Source organism: Anser brachyrhynchus (genome assembly GCF_964034855.1).
Source record: "Anser brachyrhynchus genome assembly, chromosome: 1".
NCBI lineage: Eukaryota > Metazoa > Chordata > Aves > Anseriformes > Anatidae > Anser > Anser brachyrhynchus.
In genome coordinates, this window is record NC_137694.1 from 52,124,689 (window position 1) to 52,146,264 (window position 21,576).

At 36.7% G+C, this 21,576-nt stretch overlaps 1 protein-coding gene across 6 annotated transcripts in view; it reads left to right on the forward strand.

Annotated features, from left to right (window-relative positions):
* The first annotated feature begins 313 nt into the window (after nucleotides 1-313).
* Nucleotides 314-21,576, forward strand: part of SLC6A15 (solute carrier family 6 member 15) — a 38,912-nt gene continuing 17,649 nt past the window's right edge. Inside the window, exons 1-6 of one of the 6 annotated variants that reach the window (XM_080571593.1) lie at nucleotides 479-611; nucleotides 4,056-4,245; nucleotides 7,029-7,177; nucleotides 10,098-10,571; nucleotides 19,683-19,840; nucleotides 20,329-20,455. In XM_080571593.1, the coding sequence (XP_080427719.1) occupies nucleotides 10,283-10,571; nucleotides 19,683-19,840; nucleotides 20,329-20,455 (574 nt within the window). In that variant the 5' untranslated portion in view covers nucleotides 479-611; nucleotides 4,056-4,245; nucleotides 7,029-7,177; nucleotides 10,098-10,282. The other 5 variants (XM_080571591.1, XM_080571590.1, XM_080571594.1 and 2 more) reach the window with 5 other exon arrangements.

The window sequence follows — 21,576 nt, forward strand, 5'->3', positions numbered from 1 at the left end:
ACCCACTGCGGCCGCCCTTCTCCTGACCGATTCCCGTCCTTCCTCAGCCCCGCGCTCTCAGCCCCCTCACTCTTCCTCCGGAAAACCTCCGCTATCTCCCAGGAAACCTACACCCATGCTGCCGTGCCGGGGCTCCGCCGCCGCCCTGTGTCCTGCTCCCCCAGCCCAAGGGGGCACCGCGGCGTCGCCTCTCGCAGCGGGGTCCTGCGGCGAGGCCGCGCTAGAGGCGCAGGGGCGGCGGCGCCCGCGGCGGGCGTCTCCATCCTCCTCCTCCTCCTCCTCCCTCGGCCTCCTCTGCCCTCCTCCCCGCCAGCCCCCGGCGGAGGAGATGCTGCTGCAGGCAGTGTGTGTGTGGGGGGGGCGCGCTCCTCCCTGCGTCAGGAGGTGCGGCTCCCCCGGCCCGCCGCTGCCCTCCCCCTGCCTCTCCCCCCGCCGCTTTTATGTCTGTCTTTAAACGCCGCCGCAGCCGGGGCTGGCCACATGTGCCTGCCGTCGCCGCCCGGCTGCCGCTGAGCCCCGCGCCCGCGCAGCCCCGCTCGCCGCCCCGCGCCCGCGGGGGCACCCGGCCACTTCCCGCTGCCGGCGCCCGGCGAGCCCCGCGGGCGGAGGAGGTAAGGCGGCGGCGGAGGCGCAGGCGGCAGTGGCCGGTCGGGTCCCTCGCGTGTGCGCCGGACCGCCGGGAGGGGCCGGGGGTACAGCGCGGTATCCCCCTCGGGGGACAGCAGCGAGAGACCGCCCGCTGGAAGCCGCCCATGCGGTTTTAACGCAGCGGTGGGTTAGGTTATAAGGGAGCGCGGTGCTCTTTATTTATTTATTTATTTATTTATTTATTTATTTATTTATTTCTCTCATTACTATGGCGAGGGATTTGCATCCTTTGCCTACCACGAGTGACAGCAACCGCATTCATCTCCCTCGCGTGGCGCACGTAGTGACTGTGCAGTGTGCCTATCGGGGAAGGACGCGGCGAGGGCCGGCAAGCGCGGAGTGGGGGTGCTGCCAGTCCCGCCGGCAGCGGCCGCCTGCATCCTTGTTCCGCTCCCTTCCTCCTCCCGCAGCCGCGGAGGCAGCGCCCGCAGGCTGGGCGGAGGCCGGTGCGGAGCCCGGCGCTGCAGGGGCGGAGGCGCCGCCCGGAGGGGAGAGGCCGGGAGCCTTCCTGCGCCGCCGCCCCCCGCCCGCATCCCTCATCCCTGGAGGGGCCTGCGGGCTCTGGGCTGGTGCGCCCCGGTGTCAGCCATGTTTGGGTGGGTATTGTAATGAGGACCTTTTCCCAACCGCGGGGCGTCTGGGGCTTGTTTTCCGTTCAGGATGCGAATGGTTGCAGCCCACTGCAACATTCGCACGGCGACGGGTCCACGGTTTTCTTACCGTGATTATTTTTTTTCCCTACTCTATTTTCTTATAATTCCTTTTAGTTTCCTATTCCCGTATTTGGTGGTTTTGTTCCGATTTCGCTTGTGTTAGAGTGAACTGGGATTTCTTTGAGGTGCTTTGCTTTTCCTGTGGAAGTAAATGAGATGACTGAAATATGCCTTCACCGTCACAGTCTTGCCAAGGAGAGGTTGTAATAGGATTTATTCCATTTCAGCAAATTGCACTATGTTTTATTTGTAAAAGATGTAGTCAAGACCTCACCCTTATCAGCCATTTTATTTTGTCTGCGTGATATTGCTAACATATCAAGCTCAGTGCCGTAGTATTGATTTCTAAGAGAAGCCTAATTATTTTCAAATAGTAAGGCACTGTGAATATGCTGTTGTCACATACTGTAGGATTGGGAGCCACATCTCTGCTCCCCTCTCCAAGAAAAGTATAAATGAAAAAAATAAAAATTTAATTATCTGATGTAATGTACATATGCACTGGATGTATATTCTGATGTATATTCTGCTTTCTCCAATTGATAAAAACTTACATCAATATACCTTTTTTTTTTTTTTTCTTTTCTGTTTAGCAGTGTGGTTTCTAGATACTCATTATCAAGATCTTATTAAAAAGGCAACTTTACAAAATAAATAGATAAAGAGAGCTTAATTTTGTCTTGGCTAATATACAAGATTTTGGTTTACACATAGAATATGTTAAGATAATGTTAGAATTACAATGTGATTCTCCATTTGATGCATATCAACAATTCCCTTGGGATTCAGTTTTGCACTTCAGATTCAAGAACAGAAAATCCCATTGGTTTTGATTTGTGGATGAAAAATGAAGCCATTTAATTGCTGTTCAGGTCTGCCACTGATAGTGAAATTGAAGAAGTCAAACTGCTGAGACACCTCAAAACTACTTTTGTGGGATGAGCTGATTCATGTTGACCTCTAGTGTGTTGTCATTTTTACAGTTTTCTTTTTTCTTACAAGCAAAAGTAGTAGTGCAGATTAGGACCATATAGTTTGAACAACTCTGTCAACTCTTTTTTCTCTTCTGTATATTGCAAAAGCCTGTATGCACAAAACTTTTAAAATGTTGAATTTATTGGAAAAGAAAAAATAATCACAGGTTATTAAGAAAAATGTTTGGGAGATAGCAACAAGAAACACAATCTACTAATTACAGGTAATTCTTTTGGTATGAATTGCATTGTTATGTTTTATTGGAATAGTTGCTGTGTGAGTGGTATAGAATTAAATTGCTTGAGAAGTATTTGCAGCAGGAATCTTTTTGGGAAGATAGTTTTTCTTCTGAAAATCTCTAGTACACAGCCAAGAGTGTCCACGATTTTAAGTGCATGTGCATCTACATCCCCAGATGATCCATCGCACCAACTTTTTCACTCATATAAAGGTATAATGTTCTTGCTTGAAAAGACAGTATCTATTGGTTTTTGGAAGAACAGTTTTGGGTCCTTTGCTCATAAATTTTATATATCTGCATGCCAATAGATTGTAATAAATAAATAAATAAATAAATAAATGATCAGTAGCAGCTTTTCAGTGTGACTAAAGATCTCTGTATTCTCAATTGGTTGAAGAAGAACTTTGACATATCAGTGGGTAACATCTCAAAACTTAAGCAACTCCATTCTTCCTTGAAATTTAATTCAAAGTAGCCTTGCTGTTACTCGGGAAATGTTCTAGGAAAAAATACAATGACAAATGTTAGCTGAATGTTATTCTTCTAAGGAGCTGGGTGCACAAAATGTGGCAAGCGCATACTAAGTAGCATGAAATAACATTGGTAACTGTTAGAAGAGTTTTAAGGGAGTGGTAATAACTGATCCGAGCTACCCAGAAGCCTGCAATGTAACATAATTCTTCTTCACTCTGAGACTTGTGGTTCCATATTTGCTATATGGAAGAAAGAAAAGAATAAGGTCGTGTAATGCTATGTACAGCAAAGCCTTGAATCTAGTTCATGGTGGCAGTAGTCTTATCTTCCACTTTGGGAAAATAGACTTCTGCTGTTGGCAAATGCTATTATTTTTGTATTTCAAGTGCCAGAAATTCATACTGCAGTGCTAATGATTCAGCATGCTCTTCTTATGCTAAAATGGAGAAGTGATGGGAAATGGGAATAGGGAGTTTCCAGCATAGGATTTTCTATAAGGGAATTTGGATTAATCACTTTCTTTTTAAATTCAGGGATTTACTCTAATTTAAGCTCAAAGCATGATTTATGTCATTAAATTAAACAATCAGATCTGAGGAGAACCAAGATTTGTGATAAACTGTCTATGAACAATTCATCTTTTTTGCTTATGTGTAGAAAACAAACGAAGAAGAAATCATATATATATACATAAATATATATATGTATTTTTCCCCAAGGACAACCTGATTTACTTATTGATCCATTCAGATGCACAGAGGGGAGAAAATTAAGGTCTTAGGGCAACTATATATCTGATAACGTCTAGTTTTCAATACTACATTTTGAAACTTAATAACTTCAGTGTTTAAATGAATTCTTTAATATATTTTCATATTCCCATCTCAAAAGCATGATAAGATTTTACAATAAAATCATGGTCATGGTATAGTTTATATGGTTAATATAGAAAATAGAGGTTTTATTTCATGTTGCCAACAGTTATGACTTTTTTACTTCACCAGTGAAAAGTGAAGTATCTTCAGAATTGCTAGCATTACTTCACACAACTTCAGCTGGAAGAGCAGGATCTACTAAATTTGAGAGTTTCCTCCATCTGAATGGGAAATTACAGATAGCACACCCCGCAAGTCTGTGAAGTATTTCAGTGAAGTTGACTGTGAGAAGAAAATGCTGAGAAATCTATGAAAGCTGGTGAGAAACTACTGTAAGAGGAATAAAGTTCAAAGATTACATGCAATGAAAAGGAAAAAAAAAAAAAGGCCATTCAAGAGCTCTAAGTTGTTACATTCTTTCTCAGATATTTCTGTTCAGACATTGATGTTGAAGAAATTGAACATTTCTGGGAAGAAAATCTTACTCTTGTTATCAAACCATTGTGTTTTTCTTAAAACTGTAGAGAGTGTTCTCCAGTAACTAGACTTCAGGGAGACTAGTCTGAGGTAAAAATTTTCATCAGGTTCTTGATGCATGACTGGAAGAACATTTTATTGGAACTGAGAACAAATTTCCCGGTAATATTAAGCAGACCCAATGTCACTGAAGTTTGTATAACTACCCATATTTACAGCAAGACTGAATTTAATCTTGTGTCTTTAAATATGGTTGATTGCAAGAAGAAAATGCTGAGAAATCTATGAAAGTTGGTGAGAAACTACTGTAAGACCAATAAATTTCAAAGGTTACACACAATGAAAAGAGCAAAAAATTATATTTGCTATAGTCTAAACGATTTAACTTTATAGAGATACCAGAATCAAGAATATTCTTTTTGTTGTTGTTTTCAAGTTTCCCATACCCCACAGGTTTTTGTTTATTTATTTTTTTAAAACACTGTAGTGTAGTGTCTGTGGTGTGCATTAGAATGTCTCAGATACATTTATCTACACTCTTCAGTGATGCTGTTTCATTGCTCAAAATATAATTATCTTTCATTATGGTCGAGTTAGGTACCTCTTGAATCTATATCTGTTACTAACAGGCTGCATTAAATGGACGAGGGCAAAGTCCTATATCATGTAGTTTGATATACTGAAGAGCAGAATAATGGCTGCTTGAGTACGTAGGTAAAATGGACTTGACTAGGCAAAAAGAGTATGGTGCATATTCTTGCTTCCGCCAAAAGACATAATGCTGCATTGCAGCACTAATTCAGTCTGTTAAGTGTGTACTGTAACACAATATAACTCTTGCTGAAATAATTATCTATCTGTACACAGATTCCCCCAGCAATAGCCATTCTTCACAGTTCAGTAATCCCACAAAACCAGGTTTGCAGTCTTCTTTCTCTCTTAGTCAGACATGACCATTAGTTGCACCAATTGTCTGATTCCTTTTTGCCGACTCGCAACAGTCTTTTTCTGCTAAAATTTAGTCCTCCCATTTTCTGTATTGGTTGTTTCAATACACTGCCTAGCTTTTATAGGTTTCCTTTAAGGTGCAAAAGCTCCTCTTCACTTTGGCATATAATTCTCAACAAGTAATTTCATTGACTGAAACCTTTGACATGAATGTCAGTCAAGATATTTTCTGAATGTCTGCCATGGTGAGCGTTTTGACTTTTAGTTCTGTGTCCTCTACTGAATCACCTGTTTCATCACTTGGAGTCAAGGTGGAGCTTTTGTCAATAGGAATATATAAGCTTGTGGTAATGCTCGTGCACTGTGCTGCAACAGTCTACCCTCAAATCTGAGAGATATATTGCTTTTTGGTATCCCTCCAGCAGCATGGTCGTATGTTGACTGCTTCATCTGAGAAGATCAATGAGCTCCAAAGAAAATAACTTTTATTTTTTTTCCTTTAACGTCAAACATTGAATTAAAAAAGGTATCCATTCTTTCCTTTTTCCTATTTTTTATGATGGTACAGTAGCATATTAAGACTTCTAGAACGTTATTTTTTTCTGAGCTTGTTTGATATTCCCTTATGAAGTACAGACACATTATTTCTTTTCCTTTTTTTCTCCCAATTTAGGTGAAAATTGAAACCATTTTTGATCAAAGATTTGAGGATTATGTCATTTATTAAAATCTGAATGTAAATAATTCTACTGAGATGCTTTGATTAGATGTAGAAACATGATAACAGAAATAAATTACACTATGTTAGAAGAGAATGGAGGGTTTATTGGGCATTGCTTTTCAGAGAAGAATGCATTCCTTTTAAAAATGTAAAAATAGTCATGTTTTAATTTGTCAGAAAAGCATCTCTAGAAGTTCCTTAATATCAGTTATATTAGCTGTTATTATGGCATTGTGGGATGTTTACACAAAATTGCTTTGAAAATGGCTTTTTATAGTGGCTTGTTTTGTAATTGCAAGAACATGGGGCAGTTGTACTTATTCTACTTGCAAATTTGCCAGCGAGTTTTTTTTTTTTTTGGTACCTGTTTTTCTGTACAGGTTTGAAAATCTCCAGCATCATAACTTAATTGTTTATTGGTACTATGCAATTGAGAGAACTGAAAGTACTGTGTTGGTCTACGAAGTGTCTATATATTGGCATGCAGATCTGACAGTGTCTAATGAAGATGTGTCAGAAAGGAATCCCTCACTATAACCAGTGTAAAGGTGAACAGGAACAGGCAGGGTTGAACAGAACTATTACAAATCCCTTACAAGAAAATACATATAAGAAAAACTAGGAGAAAAGGGTATGCAACAAAATGTTTCTGAATGTGTCTTCCACTGTTTTGGCTCACAGAATTCCTTTGAGTACTGCTGCAAATGCCTGCAGTTTGGTCAGCAGAGGCTTTGCAGGTCTTATCTCCCTGTGCTAGCATTTCAGAATTTGTTCCTGAACCTGAAGTAAAAAGCTGTATAGCAAGCTAAGCTCCAGATCTCCTAAGGAGCTAATTTAGGTCTAAATTCCATATTGTAAGGGATTATTATTGCTTAATCTGCTAATAATGTGGCAGTCTAATCAGGTTACTTTTCTTCTGCATGCTGATCCATTAAAGCTTGATTCTTCTCCCACAGAAGAAAATAACAGAATTCCCACTGTCTTCTGAGAAGGAAAGTTTCTTGATGTGTCAGAAAAGACTCACTGTTTTATCTTTCACTACCAGAAAGAAATAGGAATATTAACATATCAAGAACAATACTAGTAAGACATCCTAAAAATCCAGGTAATTTGATTTAGCAACTTGTTTCCCAAAAGTTTGCTCATGCTAACTCAGATTTTGATTACTGTTAACTCAATGAGAATTTTTTTTTCTAAATTTCTCTTAACTGAATTGTGATACTGTTCAGCAATTTCTGGTCTTTTAAATTCCCTCAAACAATAAAGGCAGTTGTCAGGTCAATTTAAGATTAATTTTGGATTGGAAGGATTTTACATAAGAAAAGGGATAGCATCTTTCTTTTCTGCTTTGAGTTGAGGAAAAGTCCAGAGAAAAAATATATTCTCCAGTATATGTGATAATAAAAATTTCCCTTCCATGTTTTCGTCTGACACATGACATCAGTTGAATTATGAAAAGGGTGAGTGAAACTGCCTGGAAACCAGAATTAAATCAGTGCACCTAATCCCATGACGCAGATCTAATATAGAAAAACAAAACAAACAAAACAAAACATAACAACAACAACAACAACAACAACAACAACAAACAGCAGCTTTAATAAGGCTAAGTTACCTTTTAGGCATTTTACTTCTAATCCAAAGTGCTGGTAGTCAATAGTATCGTGTAGTAATATTTTACCATATGTGGCAAGATTTAGGAGTTGGAGCTTAAAATGATGACAGTAATGGCTGAGTCTATGCTACCAAATTCTGTAACTTGTTGGTAAATATGGTGGTTTGTTATGTACATTTATTAATGAGATCATCAAGGAGAACCAGTCCAATCACATAATGCTGTATTACTGCAGAAGTCTCTGTAGAAGGTAGCTAGAATTGGAACTGAATGAACAATTTAACAGAATTTGGCATGATATTTCCTAGTTATTACTTGATGCTAATGAAGAACTTCAGTTCTGTATTTGACTAGAGCCAAAGTATGTGGGAAGCTAAAATAGTATTTTATAGGTAGAAGTGCTAATGTTCAATAGTATGTTACAAAATAAAGCTTGTTCACTGATTCCTGGTTAGCCAATTCTGCTGGTGAATAACTTAACTAGATATCTCCTTATTGAGCCTTTACTTCAGGGCATTCATATCCAGACACAAGTTGAGTGTTTTCTTGTTTGCCTTCTGTATGGGTTGATCAAAGAAACAGGCTTCTGTGCAAGCCTCCTGGGGTATGTGTTAGAAGTTCCTAACATAGAGTCCTTGCACAAACCAAGTGGGACTGCGTTTTGAAAAAGTACACCTGATGGTACTGTCTGCTGAGGTAGGACTTCTCATCTGGTTTAGCACAGACTACTAGTACAGAAAACAGATTGTGAAGTCTGACAGTCGGAGACCACTTGTGAATTTGTGATGTATCCTGAAAGACTTTAGCAGTGTAATCTTTGATGCAGTCTGGACAATGAAACATACTGAATTAGAAAACCAATACAGCTAAAAAACTTGCATTGTCGCACTAGTCTGCTGAGCATGCCTCTGGCATTTTCTCAAATATTGCAGTCTATACTGTGATATTGCTATTGATAACATCCTGCTTAATGGAAAGTTAATGAAAGGAAAATTAATATGATATTGTGCTAGGGCTTGATATTTTTTATTTCAGTTTATTCTGAAGTGTAGCAATGCAGTGACTCATCTGTGAGAGCAGCTGATAAATAATATTGCTGCCCTGCAAGTCACTATATCTAAAACATTTATAGAGATATGACCTTTTAAAGTATTTTAATAAATTCTGATAAATAGCTGGTCTTTCAGACAGTAAATACCGTTTCTTACAGTTATAAAAGGATTTCAGACATACAGACAAATACCAATGTAGGTTCACCAATGCAACTTTTGTATTAAATACTTGTTTCATTTTCACTTGCAATCCCAGACTTTATTACTAATTACTGCAACTGAGAAGCTGCAGTAATTTACACTGGTGGATCAAAAGGAAAGGAAAAGTTTGGAATGTGACTAGAAGTAGTAGTTGAAGTACAAGAGTCCGAAAGCTCCATTAGGATTGTGTAAATGCTTCAACTTAATGCATTATTAGTGTTTGCATCCTGGTTCTACTTAAATATTTCAGTCACAACTACTGAACAGCGACTAGAACAGGATGTAAGGTGGTGTGCCAGAGGTGGAGTTGTTGAGAAGAGGCAGTAAAGGGAAGTAGAGGAAAAGTGGCAAGGCAGTGACTACGAGTCTAGGGAATAAATGGGAGGAGGTTAGAATGGAGTGCAGTATGCAACTGGAGTGAAGTTTAGTTTCAAAATCCTAGGAAATTATTGGAAAGGTAATTGTGCTGTCAGCCATGAGGCTGGTGATAATACTTTTGCTGACAAAGGTTTTAGTTCAGCTTTTCTGAAGTATCTTCTGGATAAGGTGTGGGCTGCATTCCAGTGGCTTAACTTCTTTCTGTGTGATCTGTCACTGGACTCTCAAGCAGCCTTGAGGTGCTTGATCTCATGAGATATTGATCAATTATGATAATCAGTTATTGTGCTATTAGTCCTGTAACATATACAGTTCTCAGCTATCTATGAGAGAAAGAATATGGGAGAAAAAGTCTCCCTTGGTTTTGAAGTACTGGGTTCATACGATACATGAACATCTTAATTCAAGTACAGCTAAAGTAGAGATATTAAGTCAGGAAAGAATGGAACTGGAATCCTAAATTGTATATAAGGTGCATGCCTCATTGTGCCTACTAAGAAGAATCTGGTTATGCTGCCAGATTGAAATATGAAAAATTAGTCTATCAGTCTAAACAAAGCCCTCAACAAGTGAATGAAATGCATTTTATACAAATATTTAAGACCAATAAGTGAACTTAAGTCTTACAGTTTTAAAGTAGTTTAATATTCCTTTCTTCTCTTTTTGTCCTCAAATCAGAGATAAGCAGAAATGGGTAAAACAGAGCATATGATTTCTTAATTTTCTTCTGCAAGGTGTAATAATATTCTTTAATTGTTATTATTATTATTTTTCCACAGATACTTTCAGTAGGACAAACAATCAGGAACAGAAGTGCTTATTCTGATTTCCTACTATCAAGGACTCAGTTTACATCATAAATCTATTTCTTCAAGATTTTTGTCCAAGCAGAGGGAGAGCTTTCTTCAGCGCTTCTCCACCTGTCTCAATTGAACTTGACTTCTGTATTTTCCTTAGAGTACAAATGCCTAAGAACAGCAAGGTAGTGAAAAGAGAACTAGATGATGAGGTCATTGAGTCGGTTAAGGACCTTCTCTCTAATGAAGACTCTTCAGATGATGCCTTTAAGAAGAGTGAGCTTATGGTTGATGATCAGGAAGAAAAAGATGTAGATGTTGAAGAAGGCTCAGATGTGGAAGATGAAAGACCTGCTTGGAACAGCAAACTCCAATATATTCTGGCACAAGTTGGATTTTCTGTGGGACTTGGGAATGTGTGGCGATTCCCATATCTGTGTCAGAAAAATGGTGGAGGTAAGTCTTGTGACAGCAGTAGCTAAGTGATGAAGCTAACTTCTAAGATTTCAAGGTTAGCACAGATAATCACAGTAGAACCTGCTACAGCTTGTCAGATTTTTCTTTTAATTTATGCCAGAGCCTACAAGGAATAAAGCATATTCTTTTTATTTAGTGAGACATATTGGCTAAAGTAAGTAGCAGATTCTTCTTAGATTTCAGGGCAGAAAGTTTCTTACATTTCTTGATATGAACTTAACCAGGGGTCAAGCAAAACCATTCTAGGTCTTTCTGGAAGGGTTGCATTATTTAGGACCTGGTTATCGTTGTGCTGAAGCGTTCTCTATCGTATTTGCACGATAAATCCAGTCATTAAATATGCATCCACTTTAAAGAGCAAAGCAGTATTCAGTCTTTAGTATTTAGCAGTACTAAGCTTCACAGTTTTGCTTTTTAATTGCCTTTAGCTCCTAGGCCATTAGTTCATGGTTTACTTCATGGAAGAACAAAATACTGTAGGAGTAAAAAGGATTTTTTACTGATAATTAGTTATTTAGATAATAAAATTTACATTAAGGAAATATATCTGTTTGTGCTGTTACATAGTTCTATTTTCCCAAATAAGTTATCTTTCACTTAAAATAATAAAATCAAGCATTTTATTTATTAGCTCTATGGTCTTGAACATAGAATGAAGTAGTGGGCTGGAGGCTTTCCTCTAGGTTTAGTGTTTTATCCTATGCTGTACTGTACCCTACTATACTACATTAATGTTCATCCTATTCTAGAGAATTACTTAGCTGAATTTGAAACAAAACTGTTGCTTTTCCTTATACAAAAACTGAATCTGTGTTACAGAACAGAAAATAAAGAATAACATTTTATTCATGCTGGATTTCAGAGGTTGAATGGCAAAACTGATGTAACTGAGAAATATAGAAATGAGCCTAGAGTATAATAAGAGTATAATTCTCTATATGTTCTCTCATTCATTTTAAACAGTAGAAATTGAGGTTTTACTTTCACATCTTCCATCTCCAGGATAAAATCTAATTTCTTTTATAGTAGTTGTAAGGTTTTTTCACTCTCGTTTAACTTCCTTTTTGTTTCTCCTTTATTCTGGAGAGAACGTCATTAAATAGTTGATTTAATGGTTTGTGGGGAAGATATTTTTTTTTCCATCTGTAACAGTGATGTTAGCTGAGAAAACAGAAGTTGAATGTAGTTTCTCAAAAAACGTATTTTCAATGAATGACAACCTCCTCTAGTCTACTAGACACTATAGACTTGACCATGAATCACTACTACTTGAAAAAAAAAAAATGTTCCGTTTGTTAAATTGTTTTAAAACAAACTAATTCTAGTTACAGTTGTAGCTATTAAAATACTTATGTTCTAGATCCTTTCATTCTAAGTGTGGCATAAGGATGTAGCTCAAGACTAATGCATTACATTGGTTTGTTTTGAATATTTGTGTTCTTTCTGAAAGTCTGCGTTTAATGTAGTTAGTTACTAATTTTGCAAGTGCATTGGATTCTGATTCAAACCAACAGGAAAAGATCTGTTGGTAAGTTTCTTAGACTATTGGATTCATATTATCAGGAGCTTTTAAAGTTACTCTGAGAGTGAGTGCAAATTTAATTCAGGTCAAATATAAATGTATTAAAAGTAATTATAATTTTTCATTTTAAAAACAACAGCAACAAAAACCCTTAAGGGAGTCAGGTATTTCATTAATCAAACTTGAAAAAATAAATATGCAATCATTTTACGCGTACAGTGATTTCAGGAACTTTCTTGTGTAGAATAGTTTGTGGAGATGCAATGTTTTCTGCATATGGCCAGGGCAAGGAGGTATTTTGCTTTTAACAGTAGTTTTGCATCATTTTAGCAATTTACAAGCTTCAGTGAAAAGCAAGTGATCATTTGAGTGAAAACTTTCTTGGCTTTCAAGTTAACTACAATGCAGGATAGAAAAGGTGATACAAAACATTGAAGCATATACGCTGGGGCATGTAGATGGACAGATAATTCTCACAGATGTGTAAATGAATAAGGGAAGAGGGGGAAGGAAGGAGGGAGGAGTTCAAACACATGGTAAAAAAACTACACACATTTACTTGAGGTTCCAGTGTTCTGCTAAATAAATGTTATTATATACGTTTCATTCTAGGTAAAATTAGTGTTTTTATACAACCCATTCAAAATATCAGTATCAGAACTGTTTTGTAGTCTTTTGCTGAGACAGCTTTACTGTAAGTTACTGTTGAAGCCTCTGAGGATAATGTAAACTTAATGGAGATTTTTATTACAACTGCTTCAGCGGAGTATATGGTAATGTCTCCACTTTTAATCATGTTAAACATTTTTCATTTTCTTCCCTGTCTTTAAACAACTTTTATCTGGCAAATACCATCAGGCAAGATGAGTCTAATAAATAGTGGTAAACCAATAAATACACTCCAAGCTTAAAACAAAAAGAAGGAGAAAAAAACATAGTTACTCATTAAAGAATTTCCTTCACAAATTTCTTCCAACAGTAAGTATTCCAAAGCCAGTAAAAGAAGGTAAACTTAACCATGTAGTAATCTTATTTTTTTTTCCTTTTTTTTCAAACTACTGAAACATAAACAACAAAATAAACATAGAACAGACACAGAAAAATAAGCCTGAATGGATGTATACTATTAGGGGATTTTGTGGAGAGAATATTTGGTGTCTACCACCCTGCTTACTGGAGAGATTTGGCTTATTTGTGGCTATGGTCTGTGTTGTGCCAACACTATTGACTTTAGAGCTATATTCTGTTTCAGTGAAGTATCTGTGTTTGGTTTGAATGTAACTTCTTTATTGGTACACTGCTACACTATTTGAACATCTATAGATATCTTTCCAATCTCTATTTTTAGTTCTGGTCTGTAGCATGAAAACAAATTTCCTCCACTTTCTTTTTGGAGATCCTTTAACAATCCTTCCTGTTGTTTTAATTCATAAGAACTCAGAAGCGTTTAATGTTTTTTATGCTCATTTAAGTTACAACTACACTGGGCAGCTCCTTGCTGGCTTTCACGCTTGGCTCTCCCAGAAAAGGTTTATTGTAAGAGGTGACCAAAGAGGCTGGTATGCACCTGTGATAAACTTCACTCTAATCTGGGATGTAGCTGTAATACAGCAAGTATTAAGAGAAAGAAAAAGGCTGGGAAGAGACTGAGAGCCCTTCAGGGTGCTCATTTGCTTAACTTGGGATGAGAGAGCGCCGAAAGGAGTTCTAGGATCTGTGAGTGAGGGGCTGAAAGTATTCAATAAAGTTTTGAGGAACTGACTATAGATTTATGCCTCCTTCAACCTTATCTTCCCCACAGGTCCCCCTTCTCCCTTGTAGGCAGCGCCTAACCCCCCCCCCGGCACTTAGCACCCCTCTTCCACTCTTCGCAGCCTAATAGATTAAAAACCTGTTTCTTTCTTAATGCCTCACAAAGGTGATTTGCATTGGAAATGAGTATACTCAAATTTAAAAGTTTTTTATATTAATCATTTTGACACTATACCACTAATTTGTTCCTATATGAAGACAAATGCATAAGCTTTTACAGATAGGCGCAGTTCAAAACAGAATTTCAAGAATAAATGTCAAGTTAGAAAGTAAAACTAGTAATATATAATTATAGCTTTTATTTTTTTATTTTTTTATTTGTATTTGTATTTGTATTTTTGTATTTTAGTCCATGTTGCTCTTTGAGCAAAAGACTATTAATAATAAAATAAATTTTGTAATAATTCCAATAGAAAAATTGACTACTCAGGGTGGACAATATCATGTGCTGGTGAAAACAAGCAGTTTCAGTGAATTCAGAGAACACACCGTGCTTTAAATCATCTGGAGCTGAAGCCAGTGTGAATAGAAGGGCAATAATTAACACAGTATGATAACAACTCATTGTTTTTTAGACACTAATACAAGTCTTTGTCTATACAATATTTAATTACAGAGTCAGAGAGAAGTTACATGAGATAGGAGAACAGATATAACAGCTGTTAGCACCACACAGGACAGTTCTTCCTCATACACTCCACCCAGTTTGCTCATGCACTCAGTCCTGTTGCCTCCTTTCATTGGTTTTGGTGCTTGTCAGAGTCTTTGGATTCAGTGGAACCTGAAGTAGTTCAATCCACATTTCATCTTCACAAATATGTCCTAATCACATTTGGGTTGTTCTGGATGAGGGAGGAATTACTGAAGTTCAGGATGTTGACAGAAGAGCAAGACATTGAGGATAAAATGGAAGAGGGGAGCAGGAAGACCTTTTCCTACTGATTAACACACTCACTTGTTTTTTGATCCCTATTCTGTTCTCTGCTAGTGTACTTTATTTGTTATTTGATGACTTTCTAATACATTGACTGACCTCAAAACCGGGATGACTCCTCCCTTCCTAACTGTCTATTAAGCTGTGATATCCCTTGTGCCTTCATGTGGACAAGTGACCCTGGCCTTCACCAATATTAGCATGCTGTAGATTCAAAGCTGCCTCAGTTTCCTGTGATTGATAGTGAACCTTAAAAATAAACATCAGATCTACTCAGTCATGCAGTGAGGTTAACAAATAGTGACAAAGTAGACCTATATTTTCATGCTGTTCTTTGCAATCATCTTGTGAGTAGCTTGCACACCTTTCACCTTCTTCAAGCAAAGGAAATATTTAAAGTTTATTCTGTTTGGTTAAAGTAAAAAGTTGAACTCAAATGTTACATTCACATATTAGAAGTAAACAAAATATATTTTGTTTTGTAATTTCATGGGCATTAACTTAATTGACTTATTTTTATTTTATTTTATTTTATTTTATTTTATTTTATTTTATTTTATTTTATTTTATTTTATTTTATTTTATTTTATTTTATTTTATTGTTTTTAAGATTGGTTATTTTAATATTCCTGTAATGTTAGAAAACAAAAGAACTAGTAAATAATGATAAACAGATAAAGGTGTGAGTAGCATGAAGAAATCTATAGAGGATTACCTTGCAAATACATTTTGAAAAGATTGACACAGGTGGAGTCATATCAGGATGCTCTATAGAGAAGTAGTCTGGATTTTACACTGAAATATCATCCATCTGAGCAGTTAAGTTCTGTGGGCTTATAAAAACCAAAGCAGCTATTCCTAAAAAATACTGAGGAAACAATATATAAATGCTTAAAGACTAAGTAGTGACTAGATGCTAGTCTCGTTGTCTAGTTTTAGTGGAATGGGAGAAAAGCAAGTATACTCATGTCTTTCCAACACTGATTATGGACTCCATGACTTTGTTATTTAGCTGTTGATCAATAATTTATAATCAGTGGCTTGAATTCATTGAGATCTTCAATATTAGTTTGTGACTTCTCATTTACCCTATAGTATCAGACTCATGAAATTCAATTGTACCTTATTCAGTACACTGAAGACGTCTGATCTTTATTTTGGAAGCCTAATTCTTCATTAAAGCTGATTGGCAAGAGGATTTTCATCCTTTAGGCACAGTTTTGTAAGTAGGCACACCTGAACTTATTAAAACTGTGAAAGACTACTGACAGGAACTCCATCCTATCACCTGGATAGACTATAAATATACTGATAAAACCTAAAACCTTTTATTAGAGTTTTCCTGATAAGAGTCATTAGTGTTTTGTAATTGTGAATAAATTCAGTGTATACCTTTGGTATTTTGTTGAAACATCAAAAAAACAACAACAACAACAAAAAAGAAAACTGGCTGTGTTGTGCACAGTATTAACATTCACTATTTCCTGAAATCAAGAAATCATTTGTATTTTTGACGTTAATTCTAGTGAAGAAGTATGAGCTATATTTTTTATATATTTTATTTCTTATTGAGATTAAAATATATATTATATATATATATATATGAAAGTCAATGTTTAAGGCCAAAATATGCCAAAAAAGTGACTTTACAGTAGAAGAATTTTTAAACTGTAGAAAGCCGACGTGGGGATATTGTACTACAGAATTGTAACCACAATAAATTGTTTATTTGGCAGATGTGGCAGACAATATGTATGTAAGTAATTTTAGTATGCTGTTCAAGGCCAGCATGTATAATGTATTGTTCTAATTCGAATAAAAGTGATCCTTATTTAATACTGCTACTCCAAGGACACGTTTTCATGGACTGGCAAATAAGAGACATGCTGAACTGTTTCCATGGTGATTCTGTTTTATCATGAAGTAAAGATATCTTACAGGTTATTGAAGTATGTCTTGCTTCAAGGGAAGGCTGAAACAAAATACTTGCTCAGAGATTCTGTGGTTTCACATGAATTATAGGACACAGAAGCATTCTGAAGCTTTGATACACAACTGTATATTCTAGCTGTGTCTAAACCACATTGTATTGAAAGCCAGATGTGCACCATTGTCCATTATGTCCTTCTTATGGGGAGGGACACAAGATCAGAAGGGAGCTCAGCAGATTTGAGTGATCAGAGGGCCAGTGTTTCAGGTCCTCTGCTCAAGCTCTGCAGTATAGGGATAATCTCTGCTGGCCATCCAGATTGAATTACAGGGTTGTGTAATGTATAATGTAATGTGGATATAACACCACATTTATTTAACTCATTTAGTTGAATCTAATTGATAAATCTTGCTACTTAAGTTGATACTGCACCATAAAGCACCCACATCAGCCCAGTCTTTAAACATGTGCTTAACTTTGCAGCCTTGTGATTAAGGTTGTGGACTGGGACACTGAAGAGCTGGGTTCAGTTCCTGCTCTAGTGCAGTCATCCAGTGGGATACTGGGTAAGTCATTTAGGCCCCAATTTTTTTGAGATGTTTAGGCTTTTCTCTACCTAGCCATGAAACACCTATCTAATTAAGGCATCAGGTATCATTTACAGTAGTGTTACACTACTTAAAAAACTGTTGGTTTTCAGTGAATTATACAACCACATTTTGAAAGCTAGTGATGCCTAAGCTTCTGTATTTCATTTACAATGTGAATTAACAATACAGTTCTGTCTCACAGACATTTTTGGGGAATGATGGTGATAAATGAAGGGTACTTAATGGTATTATATGTCTTATATATTTTTAGACAGATAGTCATCCTCATTTTGGAATGTTGTTACTCTGTTTCTCAGTTTTCATCACATTTATATGTCTCGTCTCTTTTTGCACTGTTGAAAGGAAGTCCTTTGTGTTCATTCCATTATGTGCACATATGAGATGAACCAGAAGAGATGCCAGAGTACTGATTGAGAATGTAGCTGCTGTTGCAGAACAAATAATAATTATAATTGCATACCTAAGTAGACAGTATATACTGTACTGATATTGGTAGATAGAACATGGAATTTGTCTCTGTGAGGTAGCATTGTATCTTCAAAATCAGTACTTTGTTCAGAACATAGTTTTTGAACAAATGCTGATCAAGCATTATCATTGCTTTGTCATGCAAATAAAACTCAAGAAGCTACTTCATTGCTAACAATGGTGTATAGACTCTAGGGTAAATAAGATCAATAGGTTCTTTGTCTGGTCCATCAGTAGTTTTTCTCAGATTTTCTTCCTCTTCTCTTTTTCCTTATTTTTCTTAGTATCAAGACTTCAGTTACTCCATGCTTAGGATCTTTATAAAATCTTTGTAAGCAAAACTGATGTCCTGTTCATAAATATTTCATGAAGAACAAAATAGCAAATGGACCTAAATAGGAGCAGATGGCACCAGAAAATCTGAGGCCTCTGCACAGTTTACAAAATTTTAAATTTTCTTAAATAAAGCCTATTCCTTGAGAATAAGTCACCTACTAAGGACATGTAAATTTCAGTGTATTTTGATAGATTCATGAAAAAAAAAACAAAAAAACCTAGAAAGGTGACACTGAGTAAAGGAGCTTGAAGTAGGACTTAGCTGGAGGCGGATAAATCCCAAATTAGCTTCTGAACTGTGCTCAGCTTCTCTCTTGTCACAGAGGTGAATAGGCTGATTGGACAACTTCATAGCTGTGTCTCTGGGTTATCAATTTGTAGCCTTGCTTTGACGTATTACAGTCTGCACCTCTTGTGCTTCTCTTTAGCCTTACAATGGTTGTGATCAACAGACTTAGGCCCTTTGAGCTGGGTGGACAGCACAGTACCCTCCCTACATTGCAGCATAATTGTCACATATGTGAAAATTAGGTGCCATATTGCTAATTGCTCATGTCTAAATGTTGTGTTAGCTCTAGTCCTAAATACTCCTCATCAGAAAGGATCAAGTTTGGCTCTGAACTGCCAGTGCACTTAGCATATGGATATATTTTGCTTGGAAGTAGTTTTGCTGAAATAAATGGAGATTCATCCCAAAGTTAGAATTGTATATGACCACTTCCTGGGAATACAACATTGAAAAGAGGATTTGTTTCACTTACATATGTCTAAAGATGAAGTAAGAGTTGCGTTTTCAAATGTCTTTAAGAAGAGCTTGTGAGTACTGCAAGGGGGCTATCTGGACCTACAGCATGCCATTTCATTTCCACCTCATGTCTCTGGTATTTGTCTGGAGCCTGGTATAAATGGGCCCATACAGTTCTTTGCTTAGCTGAATAGTATCGCTGTTCTGCACACTGGGAAATCCCCTTTCCGAGCATCTTAGGTGCATGTGGAGAGAGGAACACTATGGTCTTCTGAAACTGTGATGAAGATTGGATGTAATTCAGAGTGTTGTAACAGCACAGCATGCTCTGTGTTTCCCTTATAAATTCAGTCTGGCTGGTTTGTTACAAACCCAGATTTAGAGTTTCTTTAGGAAATGTTGATTTAGCTCCTGAAAGTTTGACCTAAAACATTTGTGAATATGCCCAAATTTTCATGCAAGCAAACAACTAGATTAGGTAATGACTCACTTTTAGTAAGGTTTGCCTCAAAATATTACAGTGCTTTAGAAATAAGATGCCTATGTGTTTTTCTTACTTTACAAGATTTGTGGCCAAGATCCAGTTAAAAATACTCTTTGCATGCAGTAGAGAGGGCTTTGTCATGAATGACACTAACTCAAACTTGAAGATATTAGATGGTCTCATATGAGTTGTGTTAGATTGTGACTCTTCCTACACTCTCTCTGATTTCTACTTTGTTCCCATTGTAGGTGCCTATCTTGTGCCATACTTAATCTTGCTACTGATCATAGGGATTCCACTCTTTTTCTTGGAGCTTTCCGTGGGGCAGAGAATCCGCCGAGGGAGTATTGGTGTATGGAATTATATCAGCCCCAAACTTGGAGGAATTGGATTTGCAAGCTGTGTAGTAAGTTTTTTACTGTAACTGTGTGATTTATGTCCAATCTGTGTGATCTGAAGTCTGTTTTGCTACAAGAAATGGACAGCGATCTTTAGCGGGGCTTCAGGGTCAATGTACAATGTTTTTGGAAGATACTAAAACTTATATTAGCACATTAAAATGGTTATATGGATGTTTGTAAAACCCGTTAACTACTATTTTTGTATTTTTGAAATTAAGAACTATGGAACACCTTAGACATCTGGGAGAAAAATAGCCTGTAGAAATATAGGTGTCTCATGATAAATAGGGAGAAAAGTGAAAGTGTAACAAATTGACATTAGATACTGTAATGGTGAAAGCCATCAAGTTCTTATTTTAATGAAAAATAGGTTCAGTGTCTGATGAGCAGAAATGTGCAAAACTAAGTTCAGTAGGTGTTTGTTTGTTTGAATTTACAAATGTAGTTATTAAATGTAACTTTTTTGGTATGTCTTTTTTTTTTTTTTTAATAGGTATGCTTCTTTGTGGCCCTGTACTACAACGTCATTATTGGATGGAGTCTGTTTTACTTTTCCCAGTCTTTTCAGCATCCATTACCGTGGGACCAGTGTCCTTTAGTTAAAAATACATCCCATACCTGTAAGTCTGTAATATATTAATGTTTTAAAAATCATCCAAATACAATTCTACTCATTAAGTAAAAGCAAGTTTTTCTGCTGAATTTCACTGGATTTCCACAAAGGCTTACTGGAGAAAAAAATATGAATTAAAAGTCTGCTTTCAGAACTATCTCTCTTTTTAAATATATATATATGTATACACACATAGCTGGTTGTTATTAACATAACTGAAGAGAACTAAAGAGAAATTTTTGTATAAAAAACTGATATTGAATTTTAATAAGATTTCACATTATGATATATGGAAAAATTTAAAACAAACTCATCTAGGATATATACTGTATTTGGAAAGGAACATCACTGTCAACAAGATTTTAAAGAGTAATAAAATTATGTGTTACTTAGTGTGTTGCAGGAAGAAAAATACAGTTTTTCAAATTTTTTTTTTCTGATTTTGATACTGTTTTTCAGGCTTACTTGATGAAAAACAAAGGTGCAAGAGGGGTGTTTCTCCATTTCATTTAGTATGCATCTCCATTTCATTTAGTTTAGTATATTTCATTGTGAGAAAGCAGGAGGCGATGCATTACAAAAAAAAATAAAAAATGCAGAAGATAGAAAATTGTAAACGTCAGTGAAATGCATGTAATAAAAGCACAGTTTGCTTTGTAAACTGGTAGCAATAGAATCAGTGGTTTGTTGCAATAATAAGACGTATTATGCAACAGCACTAAAAGTTCCACATGCCTTAGTTTTGGTTATCTCATAATATTTGCACACTTTGCATTTGTCTTGCTCTTGAAATATTATTATTATTATTTTCATTTCTTTTTATATTGGAGATTAAATTTTTATTAATAACTTTTGTGTTTTTCCCTTTTAATGAAGAACCTAACCAGGGACATTTGGAAAGCTGTACAGTGTTTTTATTTAAAGAGTCTTTCCGAGAGTTGTTTCCTTCAGTTATTTGAACCAAATAGTCATTTGAAACAAATTCAGTTATTTGAAACAAACATTTGTGAATGTTTTTACTCAGTTAAATCGACTGTATTCCACAAGCTATTGTCCATTAATGAAGCCACAGTTTTTGTCTGATTACATGCTCTTATCCTGCCCAAATCATAAGACATAAAGTCTCAA